The sequence below is a fragment of the Ambystoma mexicanum genome, chromosome 8, assembly GCF_040938575.1.
Source record: "Ambystoma mexicanum isolate Mex_15411 chromosome 8, UKY_AmexF1_1, whole genome shotgun sequence".
NCBI lineage: Eukaryota > Metazoa > Chordata > Amphibia > Caudata > Ambystomatidae > Ambystoma > Ambystoma mexicanum.
Window position 1 is genome coordinate 404,568,223 of NC_090929.1, and position 22,574 is coordinate 404,590,796.

Here is a 22,574-nt window from a genome sequence, read left to right on the forward strand (position 1 = left end):
CTGTGGGACTAGGGGAAGCTGCCCTAGGGCTCGTGCCCCCAGGGAGCAGATTGCAGATCTCCCCCTCCCCCAGATAGACGGGCAGGAGTTTATCAGCCTCAGTAGAATTAAAAGCTGCTCATCCAGGATGCAGCTTGCAGAGGTAATGCTGCTGTAGTTAAGTCAACCAACTCCGCTACCTTACAAACTATGCTCATATTATCTATTCTGTAGGTTTACCTTAGGTTTATGAGAAACGGAATTCAGGGGCAGAAAGTGGAGCGAAATCAAAGAGTAGAGAAATGTAGAGCAACAGGGTTTCCTATAGCAAAAACTCTGCAATTTAGGCAGCCTCTTGGCACTACAAAAGTGATGGGTGAAATGTTTTGAATTAATCATAACGACTTTCATTGCTCTCGGAAGCCGTAAAGGCCATCATTTGTTATCCCTCGTCCCCCGTTACAGTGGGGAACAAGCCAATTGCAAACCAGCCTTGCTCATATGCGGTTTGTATGGCTGCACACAGCAATGGCGGCGGCGGCGGTGCTTCATGTAAAAAATATATATCACGATTAAAGTGCTATTAAAAAAAACAGCCTAGCCCGTGCAACGCCTACAGGCGCATGTGATGTCACTTCCTGTGATGCCACCGTAGTCAAAAGTTGAGCCTTGGGTGCAGCCCGTTCTCACCCCAATTTAATATTTACAACCACTTGATAAAGTAAAAAAAGTTTCACTGCTTCCGATTGGTAAAGTCTCACTCCTCGTCGTGCATTCCAATGGCACTTTTAATAACCCCGAGAGTAGGGTGGGTGAATGGCACATAACCGATACCCTAGGTCAGGGGTCAGCAACCTCTAGCTCTGAAGATATGTTGGACTACAAATCCCATCAGTCGTAGTCAATATAGTCGATGGCGAGGGATCACGGGAGCTGTAATCAAAAACATCCCGTGAGCTGCAGGTCGCAAACCCCTTGCCCTATTTACTGCAACTTTCCCCTTCCCCCACGATGTTGTCTGGAAGTTCTCCTGTGGCATGTTCAAAACACAGGCTGGCCACATCCTTCATCAGTTAAATAAACTTTGGCGAGAGCCGCCCGGGGCAGTGTTCGCTCGCCCCTGCAGGTGGGGCGGGTGTTTTGCTTCAGTCGGTTCGCTGCATTTCCCACCAAGGAATGCGGATTCCGGCCGGTGCTCGGAGACCTATAACTGCAGCGGAGGCAGTGCTGCTTTTTTATCGTGGGTGACGTGGGAGGGTGTTTGAGGAGGAGGCTCTCCAACTACACCCGGGAGGGAGCAGCCGAACCCATCCCACAGCACACGCTCGGAGCCCACATTCCTCTCTGACTGCACTGAAGCTGAACTCCAGACATGGCTGGTAAGCGGGTCCCAGCGCGCCTGGTGCGCCTATTCCCATGTAACGCCCGTCCCATTTTTCTGCCGTGGGTTAAATTGCACGTTTCCCCCCTCCCCAGGTTATCCGACGCTGCTGGTGTCCGTCCTGCTGATACTAGAGCTGAGCGGAAGCGGGTACTGTTCCTCCACAGGTACATTTCTACCTTACTAATCTACCTGTATGTAGCGCCAACTGCGACACTTTGCAAGGACTTCAGGGTGCTTTGACGCAGTACGTCCCCCGAGGTGCTGACCTCCCAACTGTTCATAGCACCTGCGCCTCGGCGGGTAAGAGCACGCCTCACGGAGCTACGTGGCCGCTTGGTACCTGCGGCCACACCTCGCTAGTGGATGGCGCGTGTGCTAAACGCCCACCTCGCAGTTCTTGCCCGCGCCTCGCGTTTTTGAATAGGCGTACGCAGCCATCGTTTCGCGCTCGCGGTTATAAACCATGTCCCCGCCTGACAGGACTGCTCTCGGAAGACTGGCGACGGGGCACCAGAACCATCTGTGCCCTGAGAGTGGCTGCCTTTTCACAATGCTGACCAGACCATTTTATGGCATAGTTCTAAGGTCGCCTTTTTTCCTAAACCCACATATTCCCTGCAAACGAAACGTTTAGGACGAGAACGCAAACGTTATTTGGGAGATTACGTTTGTCACACTTAATGCAAACGATTCTTCACATGTTATGATCTCCCACTCCGACCCCCCCCCCCGTGTTTTTCTACATTTTCCCCAGGTATCTGTAACTTCGCGCAGGAATTAAGTTGATTTCAGCATGTCAGTGTCGGGTTACCTGAAAAGATACCCCCCCCCCTCGTAGGGATTCAACAAAGCTCTTGTTTAAGTTTTGGGTTTCTTTTCACGAGCTGCCATGCATCACGCGGACTGCTTGGTGGTTGTGATAGGGGCCCCTTCGACCTTATGGCGATAAGCCATTTTCTCACATGTGGGTGACAATGGTGCATAATGGTTAAGAGCACAGCTTATTTTTTGTGATAAGGTTTTAGTATTAACTAAGAAGCGGATGAGGTCTACTTGCTCAGCCAGAATATTATAGAGGTTTAAATCGAACAGAAGGGCTACAGGGAAGACGATTAGCACACACTGTGGCATGTTGCAGAAAAAGCCGGGCTCTGACGGGCACAGAGCACACCGAAATTACGAAATTCCACTTTGAAATGTGAGTTGCCAACATTTTTATAGCAGATGGCTTAAACTGAGATGTGTCCTGTCGTTGGAATAAAGGCAGTCAAAGCACCGATACCTGCAGCTGGCGCGTTAACCCACTAAGCTATCTATCGTATTGCAAAAGTATATACTCTCCAAATGACAGGCGGTCTCATTACGGCGAATGGAGAGCCAGCTGCGCAGGCCAGCGTGGCCTCAGCGGCGTAACACAAAATGTGGGGGTGCCCTGCCAGCTATCCGATGGCCCTCTCCTAAGCTCCTCAATAAAGCAGGGGGTGTGCCACACTCCTGGCTGGCATGGCCCACCACGCACGTGCAGTGCCCATGATGATCACGCTGCTGCGGGGGCTCACTTGCACTGCTAGGCGCAAGATGTATATTTTTTAATCCAAGCTTAAATCTTTCACCTAGCGTAGACACAAGGGGAGGCTGCATGCCACTGGCACCCAAATGTGCTGGCCACCAAAGCAGGCTGGTACTTTTTTGAAATTATTATTCTTTTTTTTAATTGGGGGGGGATACATATTTGCCACAAGTATGCAAGAGCAACCAAGTGTAGCGAGGGTGCCTGAACCAACGAAAGGCGGTGCAGGGGGTGAGGGGGTAGCATGGGGGAGGGTCTCCCTCTAGAACGTTTTTTTGAATAATGTGTTAAAATGGTAGATTGTATGGCACACTTTATGTGAAAAATTGGGTAAAAGACCAGACAGTTTGCAATAAGTTTCATAGGGTAACTCATGGAAAAATCTAATAGATGAAGTCACAGACAGTGCACAGCAGTATTTCCCCAACACATTTTCATCCGTTTTCATCACACGATATGCCATTATAAAAACATTTGCAAGCTGGCTGTGCACATAACCTACATGTCCATGCTGGCTGCACCAATATATGCCAGTGTTCCCATATAAGAACATAGCAGGTGCATCATTTCTGTAATAATACATGACCAAGCTGGCTCTGCTAATATATACACAGTACCCCCAAGTAAGAACATAGACCTGTTGGCTTTGCCATTAAAATGCCATGCCGCAATAAGGAAAGATGTGGAAACTGGCTCCAATGTAGACCAGTCTCAACACATATGAAAACATATAATGCATGCTTTATCATAGATGTTCAATTAAAAAAATATGCCACAGTAAGAAATACCTATGCTGGATGCATACAAATAAAAGTCTAGTCACATAGTAACACTTATCATACTTGCTTTATCATAGATACACAGTAATAAAATGCCATGCCACGGTAAGACATAACTAAACTGGCTGCAACAAAATGCCAATCTAGCCATGTAATAATGCATGTCATGCTTGCTTTGTCATGGATGCCCATTAAAAAAGCAGTAGTAGCCCTCCACCCAGCAATAATTATTTCCTTTGCAGCATAAAACGGAGGAGCTCAAAGTTGGGATGCCTCAATCTCGCACTGCAAAGGAAATAATTAATGTGCTCCTTTGTGGTACGAAATGGAGGCATTCCGGAACAAGATCATCTCCATCTCTCACAGCAATAGAAATAATGTATTTCTGAAGTCTGAGTACTTCAGAAAGAAATGATTCCTTTGCAGCATGGGATGGAGACACACCACTTCCATCTCAAGCTACAAAAGAAATCATTTTTGTCTAAAGTACTCGGACTTCTGTAGCCTGAGATGGAAGCAGTGTTTCTCCATCTCACGCCGCAAACGGAATAATTTGGTGTGAGGTGGAATCAGTGTGTCTCCATCTGATGCTGCAAAAGGAATAATTACTCAGAATTCAGAAATAAACTATTTCTTTATTACTCTTGTGGAACCTCCCAGAACATGTGGCACTGCCCCTCCCCTCCCCCCCCCTCCCCCCGCCGTCCACTGTTGGGGCTCCTGTGGCCCCCGCTACTCCACTACATGGACTGGTTTTGTGGGTACGTTTGATGATTTGGTGCGCTGTGCAGCTTGAAGTTTTGACCAACGTTACAGAGCCAAAGTGGGTCAAAATGAACGCTTTTCCTCAATGTGCACATTCCTCAAAAATGTGCACAATGTGCACTACTCTAACATTTTGTCTAAAAAAACCAACTGCATTTAGCTTATTTTCCCCACTTTTCTGTGACGTCCCATTTCTTTCTTTCACAGCTTGACCCCACATGGCACTAGTGGTGGTGTTGGACGCAAACGAGCAACGTGCATTTCTTTGCACGCGTGGGGGAGCCAGACTCTGCAGCTTCCTTTACATTGCATGCTTTACATAGCACCAAGTACACGGTTTCACATTGTGCCAGCTTGCTCCGTGGCCTTCCCTTGTGGTGGTGTCACACCTCGGTCAGCATATGCGCGGGTTTCGCGCACCCGCTGTACTTAACCGAGCCACATGTGCATTCTGGCCAGTCCAGAATTCCGGCACTTTGTGGGCTGCATTGTGTAGGTGTGCCTCCTGAACCACATTCCAGGAGCGCTGGGCCAGATTGTAGTGTTAGATTATGGAAGGGAGTGGGGCCGTGCCAGGGGAACACCAATGCCCAATCCCCTCAATGCATTCATTTTACAAAGCGTGCCCGCCGGCCTCCTTTACCATAGTTTCCTGCCAGCCCGTGGCACGCCCGTGGCCCTGTGCTTGCTCTGTATGGAAATCTGAGCGTCAATTATCTCTGACTAAGTCACGAAATGCTGTTATTTTTATGCCAGGTTTGACATTTTTAATTGCGTTTTTTTTTTAAATAACATAGCGATTGCACACTAAATGTAAATATGCCAACGCCCAGGTGCAGCTCTGTGCCAAGCCTCATGGTAAGCTTGTCCTAACTCATACACAACATGCCAATGTAAGTTGCTGCTCTGGCACTCTTGAGGCCGGGTTCACGGAATAGTTGCCCGGTTCAAAGTGAATTTGCACTGCTGAAAGGTGACTTTGCACGAATCGGGCACTTGGTGTTCTCCGCCCCAGAAATGGATGAAACTAATGGGTCACCCTTCCACTCTACTTCTGCAAAGTCAATTCCCCGAATTGACTTTTTGGCTAAGATCGGGTAAGTGCTCCATACAGCCAACAAACATGTTGCTCGTGGCAAGAGACCCAGAGGTGGCTGAAGAAGTGCCCCTCAAGGAGAGGTTGTGACTGCGTCAATTTCAGACAGGTTTCACTTACTTTCATGCACTTTAGGGAGGCTGGGAGGGCATATGAGAGCACTGGGAAGCGAGCCAGTGACAAAGCCTTTTGAAAGTTTCCTGCAGGCTGGACCAGTCTGTATTGGGCTTCGCTTCCATGCCTCCTCTACTTATACTGTCACTGGTTACCAAATAAGAGCGAGTGAACCCCGAGATATCCAGATCGGTTTGGCAACTAATAGCTAACATCATAGGTGCCCAGTATGGGGCAGCCAGGAATCTCACTTCGCCCCATTGAGATGCTTTCAGTTATCACTTTCTCTCTGTGCTTGGACTGTCGAGGTTGCTGGCGATGAACCCCTACTGACTTTTTAGTCGTGTACAAGAACTGCACTGTTGGTAATGTAGTCGTTTTGGTCAGTATCGTCCTATCAGTGAGTCACAGCGAATATGAATTCTTTGAATGTTGAGCGGCAAATGGAAACCAGAAATCTGTCGAGGTCGAGCCGTTGGTTGAGCCAATGAGTAGTTTGTTGAGATGTTATATGTTCTGTGTTGCTTGTGTGATGTCAAATGAACTGTTCGACCTGGGGAGGGCGGGGTTCCCTCGATTCTCTCTGGTCCTTGCTTATTCCGGGAGCAGGAATGTCTGCCCCCAGAGCATGGTCTCCAAGCTTTACCTTGCTTGTTGAGTACTAGTTATTAAAAGCGGCCTACCATGGGAAATGGTCAAAAAAGGGATTGTGGCAGATAAAAACACGCGTGGGACACAAGCAGTTCATACCACTGCTGCTCGACTTCAAACCACCCTTTCTTGCAGGGTTCATCCCCTTGCCTAACTAGCGCCATGTCGTGTGTCTTCTGTCTGTGCCTTATAAAGTGCATTTCATATGTGAATATGGCATACAATTTGAGATCTACAGAAAACTGCACCTGAATGTATGCATCTCTGATACACACGTGTAGATCCCCTTTGTGAATTTTGCGCAATTAACGCGCTTCCACATCCCATCACTTGTGTTTCCAGAAGTCCAGTTCATCGTAGACCGCCTAATCTGCAGGCGGCTGCAGTGGCGGCTCACCACCACCGCTATGGACTGGGGGAACTGCTTCCGCGTCTGGGTGGGAGGCATCCCAGTCCACCCGTGTGCATCCCACCCCAAAACAAAAAAGAAGGGACAGTCATGAGAGGAGGCGGATGTCTGGGCCTTCTGCGCTCAGGAGGAGTCCTCTCCTATCAGCATGGTTCTGTTATGGAGTGGAGGGAAGAGCAGCAAGTCCTCCATGGCGGGCAGCACGCGTTCACGGTGCGAGCAGATAAGGTAAGTCTGTTTTTTATGAAATGTGTGTATATGTATGTATGTAGATGAGGAAAAAGTGGGTTCTAGGATAGAACAGTCCTCTGCTGAGCTCTACTTGTATTCTGGTTATCACTAATTATTCCGTACAAGGTCACAGTTGTGGAAAGGTGAACCCAACACCTTTCTTAATTAGAAAGTAGAAAATCCTGGTTACCTTGCTGCGATTTGATTTCATAGAGTTTTGTGATTACAAGAATGTACATGCTGGATGCAGTGTCTGAGATAGTGTTTTTAATATACAAAGGGCAGACAGATAGTCTAGAAAGTGGTCAGCCGACACGTGTTTCGAAACCCTAAGGTTCCTTCTCAAGGCAAGGAAAGGAGACTGAGTCTTGGAATGTGGAATGAGATGTGGCCGTATGGTTGGAGGTCAGTAAAACTCAATTTCAAGGCTGTTGCCTGTGCGAGCATATCTGGATCAATGGAGCCGAATTGGAGTGCTGTATGTATGTAGGAACGTATTATGTTTGCTTTGCATTAAGGGTAAATCAGACATAAGTGTTACTACGTGTATAGAAAGTCCTGCACTGAATTTAGGCCAGTCTAGACACGTAATGACACGTATCATATTTGTTTTACCCTTGATGGCAAGTAATCAATACCATGCTATATTAAAAAAAGTATATGCAGACTGGGATTACTATCAGTGCCAGACTTAACTGCTGAACCCATATGCATGCATTAGTAATGGCCAAACCCCAAACCCTCACCCATAATGATAGGCTCACAACTTGTATCAAGTGTTGGCAATAAAAGGCCGTAGGATTTTATTGTACAGATATGGGTTATGGCAATAACAATATCACATATCATGATGGTATCATACTTTTGGGCACCGGGTCCTAAGGTTACCCCCTCGGACCCGTGCCGCCTTCTTGTGCCCCACGACTTGTTGTGGGCACCGTACAGTGCCTTGTACTTCTTTTTGTTCTTCTCCCCTTTTTGTAGGGTGGGCGGGTTCTGTGGTAAAGAAGCAAGAAGATTTGGAAGACACTGAGTAAACAGTGAACCTCCTGTTTGCTTGGGTCCCCGTTCAGGGTCCACAAACAGATTGTGTTTACTCTGAGCATGCTGCTCTCATTTATAGGACCCAGGGAGGCCCTGGGTCTTTGTTGTGTATGTGGTGGGGGCTGCTGTTGTCGCAGCCCCCGCCGGATAGCCGACTGTCTGACCCCCTGCTGGGGGCAGATCTTTTGAACCTGGGCCCTGCCTGACGGTTGTTTTCCTTATGGCGCTTAGCACCTTGCTGTTTGGAGGAAGGGTGCGATGACTGTTCGCACCTTACCCTTCCGTGGCTTTTGTGCTGCCGAGACTGTGTGTCTCCGTAGCTGGGGGGGAGGAGAGGAGCAGGCGCGGGGAGGATGGGGCTGCGCCTCTCCCAGCTGCCGATGGTAATAGCAGTTACCCTGCCTCGCTTGTGGGATACCCATGCAGCATTGCCCAGTATATATTGCCTAATATGGCATGGCATTTACTTCTTGCAATGAAAGGTAAAGCAAACGTAAGCGCTTTTAAGTGGCTAGACTGACCTACATTGGTAGTGCCAGTCTGCATTTACTTAATGTGGCATGACATGTTTTCCTTGACATCATGGGTAAAGCAAATCTAAGTGTTAGACTGGCCTACATTAGTGCTGCTAGTCTTGCAGTCTCCATATACATTCTTACGGTTTCGTGGCATTTTTTTTACGTGGAATCAAAGATTAAGCAAGAGTAAGTGATTTTAAGTGGCTAGACTGGACTATGTTGGTGGTGACCGTCTGCATTTAAGTTCTTACTGTGGCATGCCATTTATTTACTGGGCATCAGGGGTAAATGTCTTTATTTAAAGCAAACCCGATGATTGTTATTATGCAGCAGCCTATATTAATTGAACTTGTGTTCATTTTGGAAGTTAATTGAGAATACATTGACTAGTAAAACTGTTGGAATGGAAGGGCATCCGTTAATAAATGGTGTGTGGACTGATGAAAATCATCGTTATAAAGGTACTGGTATTGCTATTGAAGACGTTTCATCTGGACTTTAGTATGAAATCCATGCCCATGTTTTAAAGATACATAAATGTTGTTTGATAAGGTTGTATTGAAGGTTTCTGCAGACACGTGAATATTCACACAGACAAGTCACACACAGGTGGGTACCTGCGCATGGGAAATTGCTCACTTTTGGATGACTCTCTCCAAGCCCCCCCCCCCCCCCCACAGTGTATGCAGCAAGCTCCACTCGCTGGCCCCTCCACTTAGGTAACACCAGACTAATATTAGCAAGAACCTGTTTCCTGCAAAACTATGGCTGGTGAAATCTAGCTAAACGGCGCCACTTTCCATGATCGTCACTTGCACCATCGCCACTTCCTGCAATGTGGTACTGCTTACACCCCCGACCCCTTATTCACGTGTGCCCTAAACATACATGAAGTCTGTCAAGTCCATGCGGTTCGTGAGAAGCACAGCAGCAGAGTAGAGGGCCTTAAGCTGGCCCCACACCAGCAGTGGTCGAACTGTACGAAAAGAAGCAGTGGAGCTATGTTCCCTGCAGGTCTGCCCCGCTCTCCACAAACCCCATTGCTGTGCCCCGTCCACACACAGTCCAAACCCCCAAAAAACACACCTGTTATTTAAGGGAATGTTCAGTACAGTGCACTGAAATGCAAGCTTCAACTTCTTCCTACACTTTTATTTTAAAACTAAACCGTTCCAGAACGGTTTCTTTTTAAAATAAAAGTATAGGAACAGTGAAACTTAAAAATAAAAAGTATAGGAGCACCGCTCCCGCCCACTTCGACCTCTGCACACCAGTCTCTGGACCGTGCATCACCTGCTTTTTGATCGGATATGGGGCCTAAATGTGAGCCAGTCCATTTACTTTTCAGACTTATATGTTTATCCTAACAGAGGGTGTGATTTCTTTTTGTTGCCTTTCAGACATGGATCATGTATTTATCCTGACGCTGTGTGTTTTTTGTGGACCTTTAGTCAAATATATGTGCCCGTTCTTCACCCTCCTTCAGCCCATCTGAGCGATGGACCAACATTAGGTTAAGTTCCCGGCACTAATTTCCCATAGGCTCCCTGGCAAACAAGAAAGTTAAGAAGGAGAGTATCATTTTTATTTTGTGCTGTAAAATATAAAGTGTAGCTGAAACTCAACTTGGTATTTTGCGCTTCAGAATACTCTTTTAAACAAGTTAATTGCAGTTCTGACCCGACCTCTGGCTCTGCTGTGGGAAATAAATGGGACCCAGGAAGGGGAGATGGTGCCAACATGTTCCCGTAGAGGCTCTCCAGTCCTAAACGTGGGCGGTCTCTGCCTGAGCGAGGAAGCGGAGCAACCTGGAGGCAAATCAAGAGCCGAACAAGCTTTCCATTCCAAAATGAAGGAAACCTGCACGATAAATCCAAATGCATTGTATTTTCCTGATCTTGGTGCAAGTAAGTTCGTCATTTGGCATGCTGCTTTCTGATTGCCAGGGAATACCCAACACAGTCGGCCTGCAGTGGAGAACATTTTTCTTTTCTCGCTGGTTTCTGGCGAAGTCTGACAGCAGAGCTTAGGTTGGTCCAAGGCCTGTTTCTTCTCGCTATGCATCACGCTGCCATCCGATGACGCTACGGGAAGAGATCAGTGGTTTCAAAAAGGCCATACACCTGTGCACTTTCATCCCATGAGGTGGCAGGTTGTCCTGCCAGCAGACCATCCTCCCATAACTGGAAATGCTTCTTGCAATGGCCATATTTCTCCCAATCACGATGCTCCTTCGCATCGAGTTTCGGCTCTACCTACTACTCTTGTGGGGGAGGGGTGAGGGGGGGTCTGCGACAGCACTGTGCCTCTCTATCCAAGTTCTGAGAGGTGATTATGTATATACTGCAATCGCTACCCTGGGTTCAACTCAGTCTACCGACCCCTCAGACGTTTGGAGGCCAGCCACTACCTTCAGCCACCAGGGAAGCCAAGGAGCCTGGTCATTGGTCTGTGACTCTTACCTTGCTTGATCTGTGGCTTCTGATCTCACGAACCAGATACAGATCTCCCAACGTATAGACTCTCTAGGGGGTGAGGTCCGAGCTCTACGGCGCTATCTGCTTAAACCCAATTGAGAGGAACCCTTTTTGAGAATATGATGAAAGTTTGCTGGAAGCGTGAAGACGAGGCTGGTAAAAGTCCTATATAGCAGCAATGAGGCATTCTAGAACAGTGCGTGACTGGGGGGGTGGCCCAGGGATGGAGGTGCACTCCAAAGAGCAGTGTATGCTCCATCAGCCCGCACCATTGTCATTCACAGGCCGTGCTAAGCCAAATGGCACCAGGCAGGTGCACAAGGAAGAAGTCACACCGCTTTCCCAAGAATTCCTTCCCTTCCACATTTGCTGCTGCCGGCATGCCGGCATGCCCCCAAGCAATAAAACCACAAACCTTGCTCCTGCACTCATGTTATTTGCAGTGTGAAGGAAGAGCAGCTCTGATTACCTTAAAAATAAATAAAAGTCAGTTCATGGCACGCGCAGCTAGGTGTATATTTATTTATCCAGGGAGGAACGATGCTCTATGGATCACAAAAGCACATACAATAGATCAGAAATCAGATTGGAGGGGAAGCAGTGAGCTTCTTAAAATGGGGTGAGTTTGAGTGACATTCTAACCAGGTTGTGGTGGGGAGTAAATGGGACAGTCACCTGGGACAATACATGGGTGGACATACACAGATTAAGGACAACCAACATTAGACCCATTTAAGTGCAGTTAGGCGGTATGGCCAGCTGGGTTAGGAATGTGACTATGATGGATAAATTGCTAGAGTGGAGGCAGAGAAAGTGAGGCAGAGAGGCAAGGCAGAGGCGGAGGAAAATGCTTGCTAGAAGGCAGAAGAGAACCGTGCTGAGAGGGTAACTTTGAGGCGAGAAGGTAAGGTAGGCTTTTAGTTTAGTTTTGAACAAGTCGTGTGGACTGTTTCTCGGGTGTTTGGCAGAAGATAATTCCACGCAAGTGGAGAAAAATGAGAGAGCGAGAGCGGAAACAAGAGGAAACACAGGGAAGCCAGGGAGTCACAAGGTTAGTTGAGGAGATGGAGCAGAGATTACGAGAAGGATTGTAGAGTTGAATAGATGAGGATAGACCAGTGGTGCCTTTCCGTTGATAGATTTGTTAACCGGTAGCAGAATTTAAATGCGACCCTGTTTTGCATCATCAGCCATCCAGCCTGGTGACGGTACGATGAAGTGACTGTGAAGTGAGGGCGTTCAAAGAGAGTCCTGGTAGAAAAGTTAATGATCTTGTTGAGAGGACAGAAAGCATAGTTGGGGAGACCAAAGAAAATGCTGGCACAATAGTCCAGCTTGGAGAATACAAGAGCGGTTAAAAGATGCTTGGGAGTGCTGAAAGGAAGTGTCTGATTTTCCTCATATTTAGGAGGTTGAGGTGAGTCGCCATTGCAGTTTTGGAGATGAAAGTAGAGAAGGGTACAGCTTACTTGAGGTTTCTATCTGGATAAGAGTAGGGCAGATTGTCAGGTGGCAACTAAATAGTCAAGTGCAAGAGATGAGAGAGAGTATTTGGCAAGGAAGAAGAGCAGTTCTGTTTTGGTTGAGTTTAACTTCAGAGAATGTAAAGCCATCCAATATTTAATGGCAGAGAGAAATTTGGAAATATTGTTCGAGAGATCAGAGGAGAGTTCAGGAAAAGAGAAGATTTGAGTGTCGTTCGCAAAGAATTGTTATGAGAATCCAAAGGAAGAGATTAGTACCCCAAGAGATATGGACAACTATTGGATTCTGTTGAACTCCCCTAACTATCACTTGCCTCAGCAACTGGAATTAACTCTTGGAGGGGTGCTAAGGTACATATTTACACCTGGGCAAATGCCATGTACTTTTCTGTCCCATTAACACATTGGCAAAACAGGGGAGTATCCAGCATTGCAAGAGTGGGGGACAAGCCACAAGTCCTGCTACTTCCTGACAAATGCAGTGCGTGCAATTCCATATGGTCTCATTCGCGCCCCCAAATCGGCCACCCCCGCCCCAATCTACTTTTTTGGTAACATTTGTGGCAGATGGCATTTTAACACACAACAAACAAAAGAAAACAGCAGAATATTTACAGATGCAGGGAACTCATAATTAGAGCTCTGTCCAGGCACTTTGGGGCAAAATGCACGCAAACCTCCAAATGTGCATATGAATTGCACCAACAGAAGTGACTTCATAGAAAAGGACATTTCAAGGAGTATCATCAGTCTTTGATACTTGGAGGCACCATGCAAGCGACTTTAGAATACGTTGCCATAAGTAAGCCAAGCGGAAAATAACTTTGTGGTGCAAAATACCTAAATTGCACTATTGTTATATATGGAGCAACTCTATAGTCGGTCTTTTTTTATTTTTAATAACAATCTAACATAAGCTCTGAAGTGAATCACTTATAGAGCTGCAGATTAGACAGTGTGATTAAATGATCTGCCCAGAATCTCACACTTGGGTTAAAGGGTGAAACCCGGGATGTGGACAATTTAAGCAACTGAGCACATCTTCGCAGGTTCAGTTGATATAGATATTTAAGGTTTCACTTTGCATTTCATGTGCTTCAAATAATACTTTATAGCAAGGCCTTTTAAGCAAAGCACATTACACAATAAACTATCCTTTCATAATTAACTTTGCACTATATACTTTACATGGACGCAGTAACGTCCATGTAGTTATGGTTAAGTTGGTGTTTCCGTAGGAAGAACATTTTTTGGGTGGCTTATAACTTCGCTCCCTCTGGACGAATCCTCACCAAACTTTGCAAAAAAAGTATATGGCCCACTCTGAATTTTTGCAAAGTTTGCAGAGGTTTGGTCCGGGGGGGCAAAGTAATAGGGGGGGGGTCCCAAAACTTTTTTTTATCCCATAGACATAATGGGGGGAAAAAAACTTTGCGCACGCCTACAGCCCAAACCGCTGGACAACACGGCTGTTCTGAAATTTACTATATAAACTAAATGGTGGGGTGTTCTGAGGACGGAGTATGTGTCCGTTTAGTTCGCAAGCAAGCTAAAATTGAGTTAAGAACACTTGCAGTGTCCTTAAATGTTCGTACATAAACAAAATGGGAGTGTCCTGAGGACGCTGTCCGTATTGTACTCTGGCAAGTTGAATGTGTTCTAAAAACACCCGCGGTGTCCTGAAATGTTTGCAATTAAACAAAATGGGGGTGTTCTGAGAACGCTGTCCGTATTGTTCGTTGTCAGGTTGAAAGTGTTCTAAGAACCCTCCTTATGTCCGCTGACATTACAATTTCCTATGGGCCTTACCTGACTTTTTGTCCACTAAACAAACGATAAATCGGGCTGCTGTGCGCCGACATTGTGATAATCCTATCACTTGCCCCATCGACCTGGCTGACCTGTTTTTGCGACACTAAATCATATCTCCCGCCCCTAAGCCTGACATCAAAGCATTCATATTCCCTGTCTCTCTCCGTGACGTTACAGGGTGCGTAGCCAAACGCGCCCAGTCGTCTCCAGTCCTACGCGACTTTACACAGAACCCGGAAAACAACACACATCATCTCACAACACAGCGCGCCACAATTCGGAATATGAAACTGTGATTTAAAAGCAAACGGCACCATTATACATTTCGTAAAGTACATTTATTTGACATTAAATGTTTAGAGAATATTCAGCGATTTGCATTTGTCTTTGCTGTCGATCCGCAAAAGTTCATCTTGAATCACGCGCTGTTCCTTTGCGCTACACAGGTTGTTGGTTTATGATAAAAGAAGGACTTTGGTGGCACTGATAATCAGAAGGCTGTTCCAACAACGAGGCATTAGACCACCATAACGGTTGGTATGTTGCTTCTAGCCACTAGTACCGCGTAAGGGCATATTGGTTCTTGGCGATTGTCCCATAAAATGGTGAGGGTCATGAAGTTGTTTACTAGGAGCTTCACCTGGCAGTTAAAAAATCCGTCGGCCGGGGTGTGAAAATCGTGGCATTGTCAGTAGGGAAGGATGGACCTGTTTTAAAAACATAAATTAGTCTCACCAGCCGATCTTCATTAAAAATATTCATTTTATTTATTATGGCGTGAAACTATTTGCTAGCGAGGATAGTGCAACGGAGTATGTTAACTTATTCCCACTAACCCACCCTCTCTCCTCTGCCTTTTTCAGATCCGTCTGAGCGCCAGGGGATCACTTCGGCAGTGATAGTGCAAAACAATATGCCACATTGAACGAACAAGTACAACTTAACCAGGCTTTAACGCCACGCTATTGTTATTATATTCCGGTATAAAATAATCTAAAGGGTTACTTACATTATATTGGCATTTTCCATTGTCTACATGTAATGCAGTCTCTAAATACGACTCCGCCTGTGCCAACGATCTTTCTCATAGTGCTATAATATGTAAAAGCGGTTTCATTTCAGAAATTTCATCCTTATCGTCTCTTACGTTACTGCACCCCTACTTCTAAAGAAGTCTTTTGGCACGATCCCTGTCTGTCAAGGTCAAAAAACAATAGAACCTTATAGTGCGAGTCGTGGGCCACTCCGGCCCGCGAGCAAAAAATGGAAGCAGCTGACCTTCACTGTGAACGAGCATAAATTCTTACTTTGCAACATTCTGTGTAAAGCCATCCCTGAGAAGTTGCTTTTTACACTCCATCTTTGTATATTGTCTGCGTGCTAATGAAAAAAGCTTGTTAAAGTGAGGTTATGGTTAAGTTGCGCAACTAAAAAACTATGAAATTCAGTAAAAAAACGTTGTTAAAGGGACTTTATGGTTAAGTTGCGTTACTAAAAACCTATGAAATTCAGTGAAAAAACGTTGTTAAAGGGACGTTATGGTTCCAAGTAAAACCGAAAACCCCCCTGAAATTCGTCAGTTATGATGAGCTAAGCAACCATAACTCGCGCCACCACCGTGCACTGCTAAGACTAACACCCAGGACATCAAAGATGACATCACAAATGTCATTGATGACATCACATGAGTATTTATTTTTCATGAAATGGGATTCTTAATATAATGTTGAGAGAAAAAAGTGTCAAGGATCATTGCAATAAATATCATAAGCTAATTAGTGCATTAAATAATGCATTGATATAAGTAGCATTCTATTATGAGGTTCTATCTAGTATGCTAAGCTACTCATGCAGAAACATAGCATTGTGTGCAGCATACATGATGAAGGTATGATATTCATAATGTTGATATGTTGAATAATGAAATGATAAATGTTTTCTTATTAGTTTTGTGTACTGTGAAATATGTAATAAGTAGCTAATAAAACCCATGTATAACATAATTGCATTACTACAGACAAAACACAAAGAGACAAAGTGAATAAGCAAATTAGCAGAAGTAGTAGCAGAAACAATTCATAACCTAACTGATTATTTTCATGAAAATAAATGATTGCTCTGTTTCAAAGCTGCTATTTCCCTATGTATATGTATCACATGATGTGACTGAACCCTAAGGAAAGTAGTGTGAGTACAATGTATACAAATATGAGCATATACAGGGAAAGTACAGCCATAAAAAAAACAACAGAACTATCACAAAGTGCTGCTAAGGTTATTGATTATCTTCATGCACAGAAAGGATTGCTGTCTTTCAAGCTTGTGTCTTCCCCTATGTATATGTTTCATATGATGTGACTGGACTCTAAGGGAATTACTGTAAGAACCTACTTGAAGGATAAGTCTACAAATATAGTATGTTTACAATTTTTAGTTCCTGACTGTTACTGAAGAAAACCATGTGGCCTAGATACGTCAGTAAAGGAAAAAAGAGGGAGCCAGACATGTGATGTCATCAGTGATGTCATCAATGACATTTGTGATGTCATCTTTGATGTCCTGGGTGTTAGTCTTAGCAGTGCACGGTGGTGGCGCGAGTTATGGTTGCTTGGCTTACCATAATTGGTGAATTTCAGGGGTTTTTCGGTTTTACTTGGAACCATAACGTCCCTTTAACAACGTTTTTTCACTGAATTTCATAGGTTTTTAGTAGCGCAACTTAACCATAACGTCCCTTTTAACAACGTTTTTTTACTGAATCATTATATATATATCTATGTTGAGCAATAAGAGGATGGCTTTAGTTTTATTCTCCCCATCGCTTTCTGCATGTAAGGTCACAATAGCATCATGCAGATTAATGTGAGCCTAACAAATCCCCCTTGGGTAAAGCAACAGTCATTATTTCATAAAGCCTGCTGCATTATGCACCCTTTTCACTGCTGATCACTCCATCCCATGCACATTTCTGAGGGACAATGTCCCTCTAATAGTCTGCCCTCTCTCCCATCAGTGCCTAATGGCTCACATTGTAATGCTCTGTTTGCACAGAGCAACAATCTGGGCAATCTCGACATAGCCTACACAAACTATGCTGATGATACACAGGTCCTCCTCCCACTCACTAGTTCATACGAAAAAGATGCAGAAACACTGTGCAAAACCTATGCCACCATCCAAGCATGGATAGCAGTGAATGGTCTGTGCCTCAACGGGGATAAAACCAAACTCCTCCTGGTAGGCCCCAAGGAAACGCTGAATAAGCTCGACAAACAATACAACACCTTTTAACATGTACAACTCCCAAATTCCCCTCTAAAAAGCAGTTAAAACCCTGGGGATTTCCTTTGACTCTACTCTCTCCATGACATGCCAAGTCAGTGCCGTTGCGTCCTCGGCGGCACGACTAAACTCATCAATGCTTAAAACCATACCTATCCTGATGTCTGAATTTACCTCTGCGCTTGCCTTCTGCTGGCCGTTACTTTTACTTATTGTTATTATTCTATTCCTATGTACTGCACTTTCCCCTTTCCCCATCCCATGCACTTGCATAATCTGAATGACACCTGGCCTAGTATGATCGTTGTCTGTCCTCCCCTTGTTCCCTCTCCCTTGCCTCATTGCGCATTGAAAAACTTGTGTATAGGCGTGTTATAAATGCCATATATCATATCCACTCAGAATTGTCTCTCCATAGTCAGAGCTACCATTTGAGCAAAATTAGACTACTTTAACATCCTATTGCCGGCAACTCGGTCAAATACCTGAACGGATACTCTTCGAGACACTAGCCATAACCCACAAATGCCTCTCACTCACAAGCCTCCCACCCCCAACCGCTATCTCGCCAAAAAAGTAGTCGGAGCTACTTCCTCCAGATCCAAGCGATCACATCACACCAATCGGTTTAAAGTCCCCACCTTCAATTGAGTTAAAGCGGGAGGTGCCAGCTTCACATTCTTAGCTCCCAAACACTGGAATGCCCTCCCCACAACCCTAAGGAACGAGCCCTTGCACCTAGCGTTCTGCAAATCACTAAAAACGAAACTCTTCAATTGGCGCTCTCTATCACACGCTACCCACTCAGCCATCCCAGGGAGCCTGTGTGTTATCTCTAACCCATCCGTCTACCTGGGAACTATTGAGCTTGTAACTTTGCCCACACTGTTTTGTATTGTCAATGTAAGCATCATATGTAAGGTATCAGGTTCAATCTAACCAAGAACCATTGTTACCATTCTGTCTGGTCCATGCTCAATGTAACCAAGAACCACAGACCGGCGTTTCTGCTGGTTTCATGTAACTAAGTAAGCATTGCTGTAACAGCGCCACGGTGCCCCAGTGCTATCTTGTGTGCTTTATGAATAATACAAATAAAAATAAAATTAAAAATAAACGTGTGAGAGCCCCTTTGCTGCCCAGATCTCCTTGGGGCATAGTCCTGGCAGAGGGACACCTCTCCCATTTGGAAAGCGTAAGGAGTCCTGCTGCCAGGGCAATTGCACACACATTGTCCTGCCAGCAGGACACCTTTCCCTTTGGGCACCCCCCATTGAGGTGCCGAACGGGAAAGGTGTCCCACTGACAAAAGTCCCGCTCAGGCTCTCAAAAGAGCATGCGCGGGGGCAGCTTGCCCCTCCTGGCACCCACCTCCCCAATTCGGTATTCCACTGGGGCAAATGCTGTTTGCACCTGTTCAAGAGCACGTGCATTGATATTGGCGCTAATGTAATTGCTCACGGTCAAATGTACCAACATGCCACCCATGAATTTCAGTTTTGCATCTTCAGAAAACTGTGGAAAGCTGCGGACTTGGGTCGTATCCTGTAAAAATAAAATCTAATCCATTCTGCACCCGATTTTTGCTTGTATGGGGCAAGACGTTTTGTTTTTTTCTTCCCTCCAGTCGACACCAGAGAAAGGCTTTTGCACTCGCAGGACAAACAATGAACAGACTTTGCACAATGCTGCGGTTTGGATAATGAGCAGTAAAGCAGCTATTTTGTCTCGCACGTTTAACCATGTATCACATTTGAAGGGATGGGCAATAATACTGTCTTTTTGTTTCTTGTGTGAACTGGACCTGAGTCACAGAGCGTTTTCCAATGGGATTGTGCCATTATAAAAGGCTTCTGCTCGATATTCAAATTTCAAAACTGGTAAAAAAAAAAAAATAGTCTCCATGTTTTGCACCAGTGCAAACAGCACATAATCTACCACTTAGCCAGAAACGCAATCAATCTGTGATTTGCAATTCTATGCATCATACATTTGCTGAGTGGCTTTAAATCGCAGGCATGACATTCTCATGGGTAGCTGACCCTGCAGAGGTGATGACACCCAGAGATCTGCCAAACGGGGGCATTTGCTTGCAGTCCACTGCATGTATATGTGCCCCCCAGACTCATTACTTGAAGGGTTTGCAATGCTGGTATCCATGAAGTCGCCCCTTTCCTAAGTGAAATGCACTGTATTTAGCAGGTTGCACTCATGATGCTGGTCCTAGGTTGGCCTGGAGGCGGATCCTTTGGTGATATTAACTCTGAGGCTCAGGAGTCACCCGGAGTGCTTGGCACACTGGACCGGCTAGCCGAGTGATATCCACAATTTGCTGACATTGTGGTATGGCTCTGAATGCAGTCTAACGGCGTCGGTGATCCAAGACAAGGTTTTTTTTTTATTTTTTTTTTGGTATGCCAAATGCACAGCTATACGTGAGTAGTGGCAATTATTCCAAGTGATAATGACGCTCGCAAGGACTTAAAGGCTATTGGCACACTGTCACCACCCCAGGAGTTGTTCAGGTATTTCTATCATTGGCTTCCTGTGAGGAGCCGCGTTAAATTTAAAATCCTCTGCCTTGTTCACATGCCCACCCACAATGCTGGGGCTGAGTTTCTTCAATCCAGACTCGCACCCTAAGAACCGGGCAGACTCCTGCACTCGGCCAATCAATCACTGCTTAGTATCCCCCGTTTCCAATGTACCCGAGCGGGAGGACAGTTCTTCTCTGTGCTTGCCTCCACACTCTCGAATGCCCTCCTTTCTGAGATTCGCAACATTTCTGACTGTCCCGTTTTGTAAACGTCTCAAAACGTTCTTGTTCTAACTCCCTGGGTTGTAGTTCTTTCTTCTCTTCCCTTAGTGCCTTGATGCCTCCTCATCTAGCTTGAGCTCTACAAATCTCGCTACAATACAATACACAGGGTCGAGCAGTTGATAGTCTGTACAATGGTCTGCAACCTTTGGCTCTCCGGATGTTTTCGACTACAACTCCCATAAGCTCTATCCAGCAAAGGCAACTGTGAAGGAACATGGGAGTCTTAGTTCAAAACGCACACAGAGCCAAAGATGGCAGATCCCTGGCCTATGAACACAGTAATTTCTGGTGGCTCCCTCTTTTCATTGTCTCAGCTATAGATGAGGTGAAGTAATGCAAGTGAATGGCAGGACTGGTCCTGGCGAGAACTGCTTGGCCCTGTTTAAGGTAGGGTCTGATGGGCCCTAGGGCCTCCCTTCCCACCCTACTCCCTCCCTATGCAACCTCTTCCTTTTCTTTTACAGTGCACCACAACCTGCATTTCACCCGTTGCCTGTGCACAGATTGTGTCTAGAGATTCCATGGTGTAATGCCTTTGTTTCCCACTGTTGTGTTGCTGGTGTACTCTGCTCTTCAGTTGTATTGTTTTCGTCGACAAAGGCGCTGTGCTTTAAATTGTCTTTTGAAAATTGAACTTTGGTCTCCTACGGTCCTGTACTTCACAGCGTCTTTTAAAAATTGATTTTTTCATCGCCTTAGGCTCTGTGCTTTAAATTACCCTTAGAAATTGCAGTTTGGTCGGTCGAAGACTCTGTGCTTTAAATGTCTTTTTAAAATTGGAATTAGGTTGTCCAAGGCTCTGTGCTTTAAGCTGCCCTTTGAAAATTGCCTTTTGACCACTTAAAACCACGTACTTTAAACATTCTTATATAGTGCCCAGTGTTCCAGTGCATCCTTACACGGCTACAGTGCTTCTTGAAGTCCCCCCCCTACCATCCTTTTCCCACCACTCTTTTCCCTGTCATTCCTCCTCCTTGACGCTCGCACTCCTCTGCCCTACTCCCTGTCATTCCTCCTCCTTGACGCTCGCCCTCCTCTGCCCTACTTCCTGTCATTACTCCTCCTTGACGCTCGCCCTCCTCTGCCCTACTTCCATTCATTCCTCCTCCTTGACGCTCACCCTCCTCTTTCCTACTTCCTGTCATTCCTCCTCCTTGACGCTTGCCTTCTCTGCCCTACTTGCTGTCATTCCTCCTCCTTGACGCTCGCACTCCTCTGCTCTACGTGCTGTCTTTCCTCCTCCTTGACGCTCGCACTCCTCTGCTCTACTTGCTGTCTTCCTCCTCCTTGACGCTCGCACTCCTCTGCTCTACTTGCTGTCTTCCTCCTCCTTGACGTCGCACTCCTCTGCCTTACTTCCTGTCATTCCTCCTCCTTGACGCTCGCACTCCTCTGCCCTACTTCCTGTCCTTCCTCCTCCTTGACGCTCGCACTCCTCTGCCCTACTTCCTGTCCTTCCTCCTCGACGCTCGAACTCCTCTGCCCTACTTCCTGTCATTCCTCCTCCTTGACGCTCGAACTCCTCTGCCCTACTTTACTCTCCTGTAGGTCTTTTTGCATCCTCACTCCCCATACTGTTACTACTCACCCTCTCCTTACCTTTTGCCCCCTCTCTACACTAGCTCTCCCATTTGCATATCCGTCTTATCTCTTCCTCTCCACCCTCCACCTTCCTATGGTGTCTCTGTCATTCACCACATCCACAAAAGGCCTTTAGTGTGACACACATGTTCGTATCTTATCAGTCCTCCTTTCCTCCACTCTTCATTTTTTATTATTTTTGTATATATTTGTAAAGCACCTTAATCCCCAAGATAAACACTTGCTAGTAGCAAACACCAACACAATTAAACATACACAGGAAACCAACACTAATTAAAACCCAATGGGCGAGTAAAACTGGTAAAACAAAAGAAAAAGGGCGCGGGAATTAAATCGCATGAAATGCAAACAAGAGTTGAAATAACAGGTACGGTGAAACAAACGGGTCAAAATAAAAAACAGAATGCAAAGCAGAAGAACAGTGTTCCAATGCTCATTCTTTTCCCTCATCCTCTCCCGTGGCTCTTACACTAAGGCCCTTGGAATGGCCTTTCTATCTGTAATAATACCTACTTCTTTAAAGACCACTTTGATTGTCACAACCACCCTGTGGCAT

General features: G+C 45.8%; 1 protein-coding gene across 1 annotated transcript in view; it reads left to right on the forward strand.

Moving 5' to 3' along the window:
* Positions 1 to 913: 913 nt before the first annotated feature.
* LOC138471995 (prostaglandin G/H synthase 1-like) overlaps positions 914 to 22,574 on the forward strand; it is a 633,283-nt gene continuing 611,622 nt past the window's right edge. The window contains exons 1-2 of the mRNA XM_069609901.1: positions 914 to 1,358; positions 1,456 to 1,527. Coding sequence (XP_069466002.1) covers positions 1,352 to 1,358; positions 1,456 to 1,527 — 79 coding nt within the window. The 5' untranslated portion in view covers positions 914 to 1,351. The remainder of the gene's footprint in view (positions 1,359 to 1,455; positions 1,528 to 22,574) is intronic.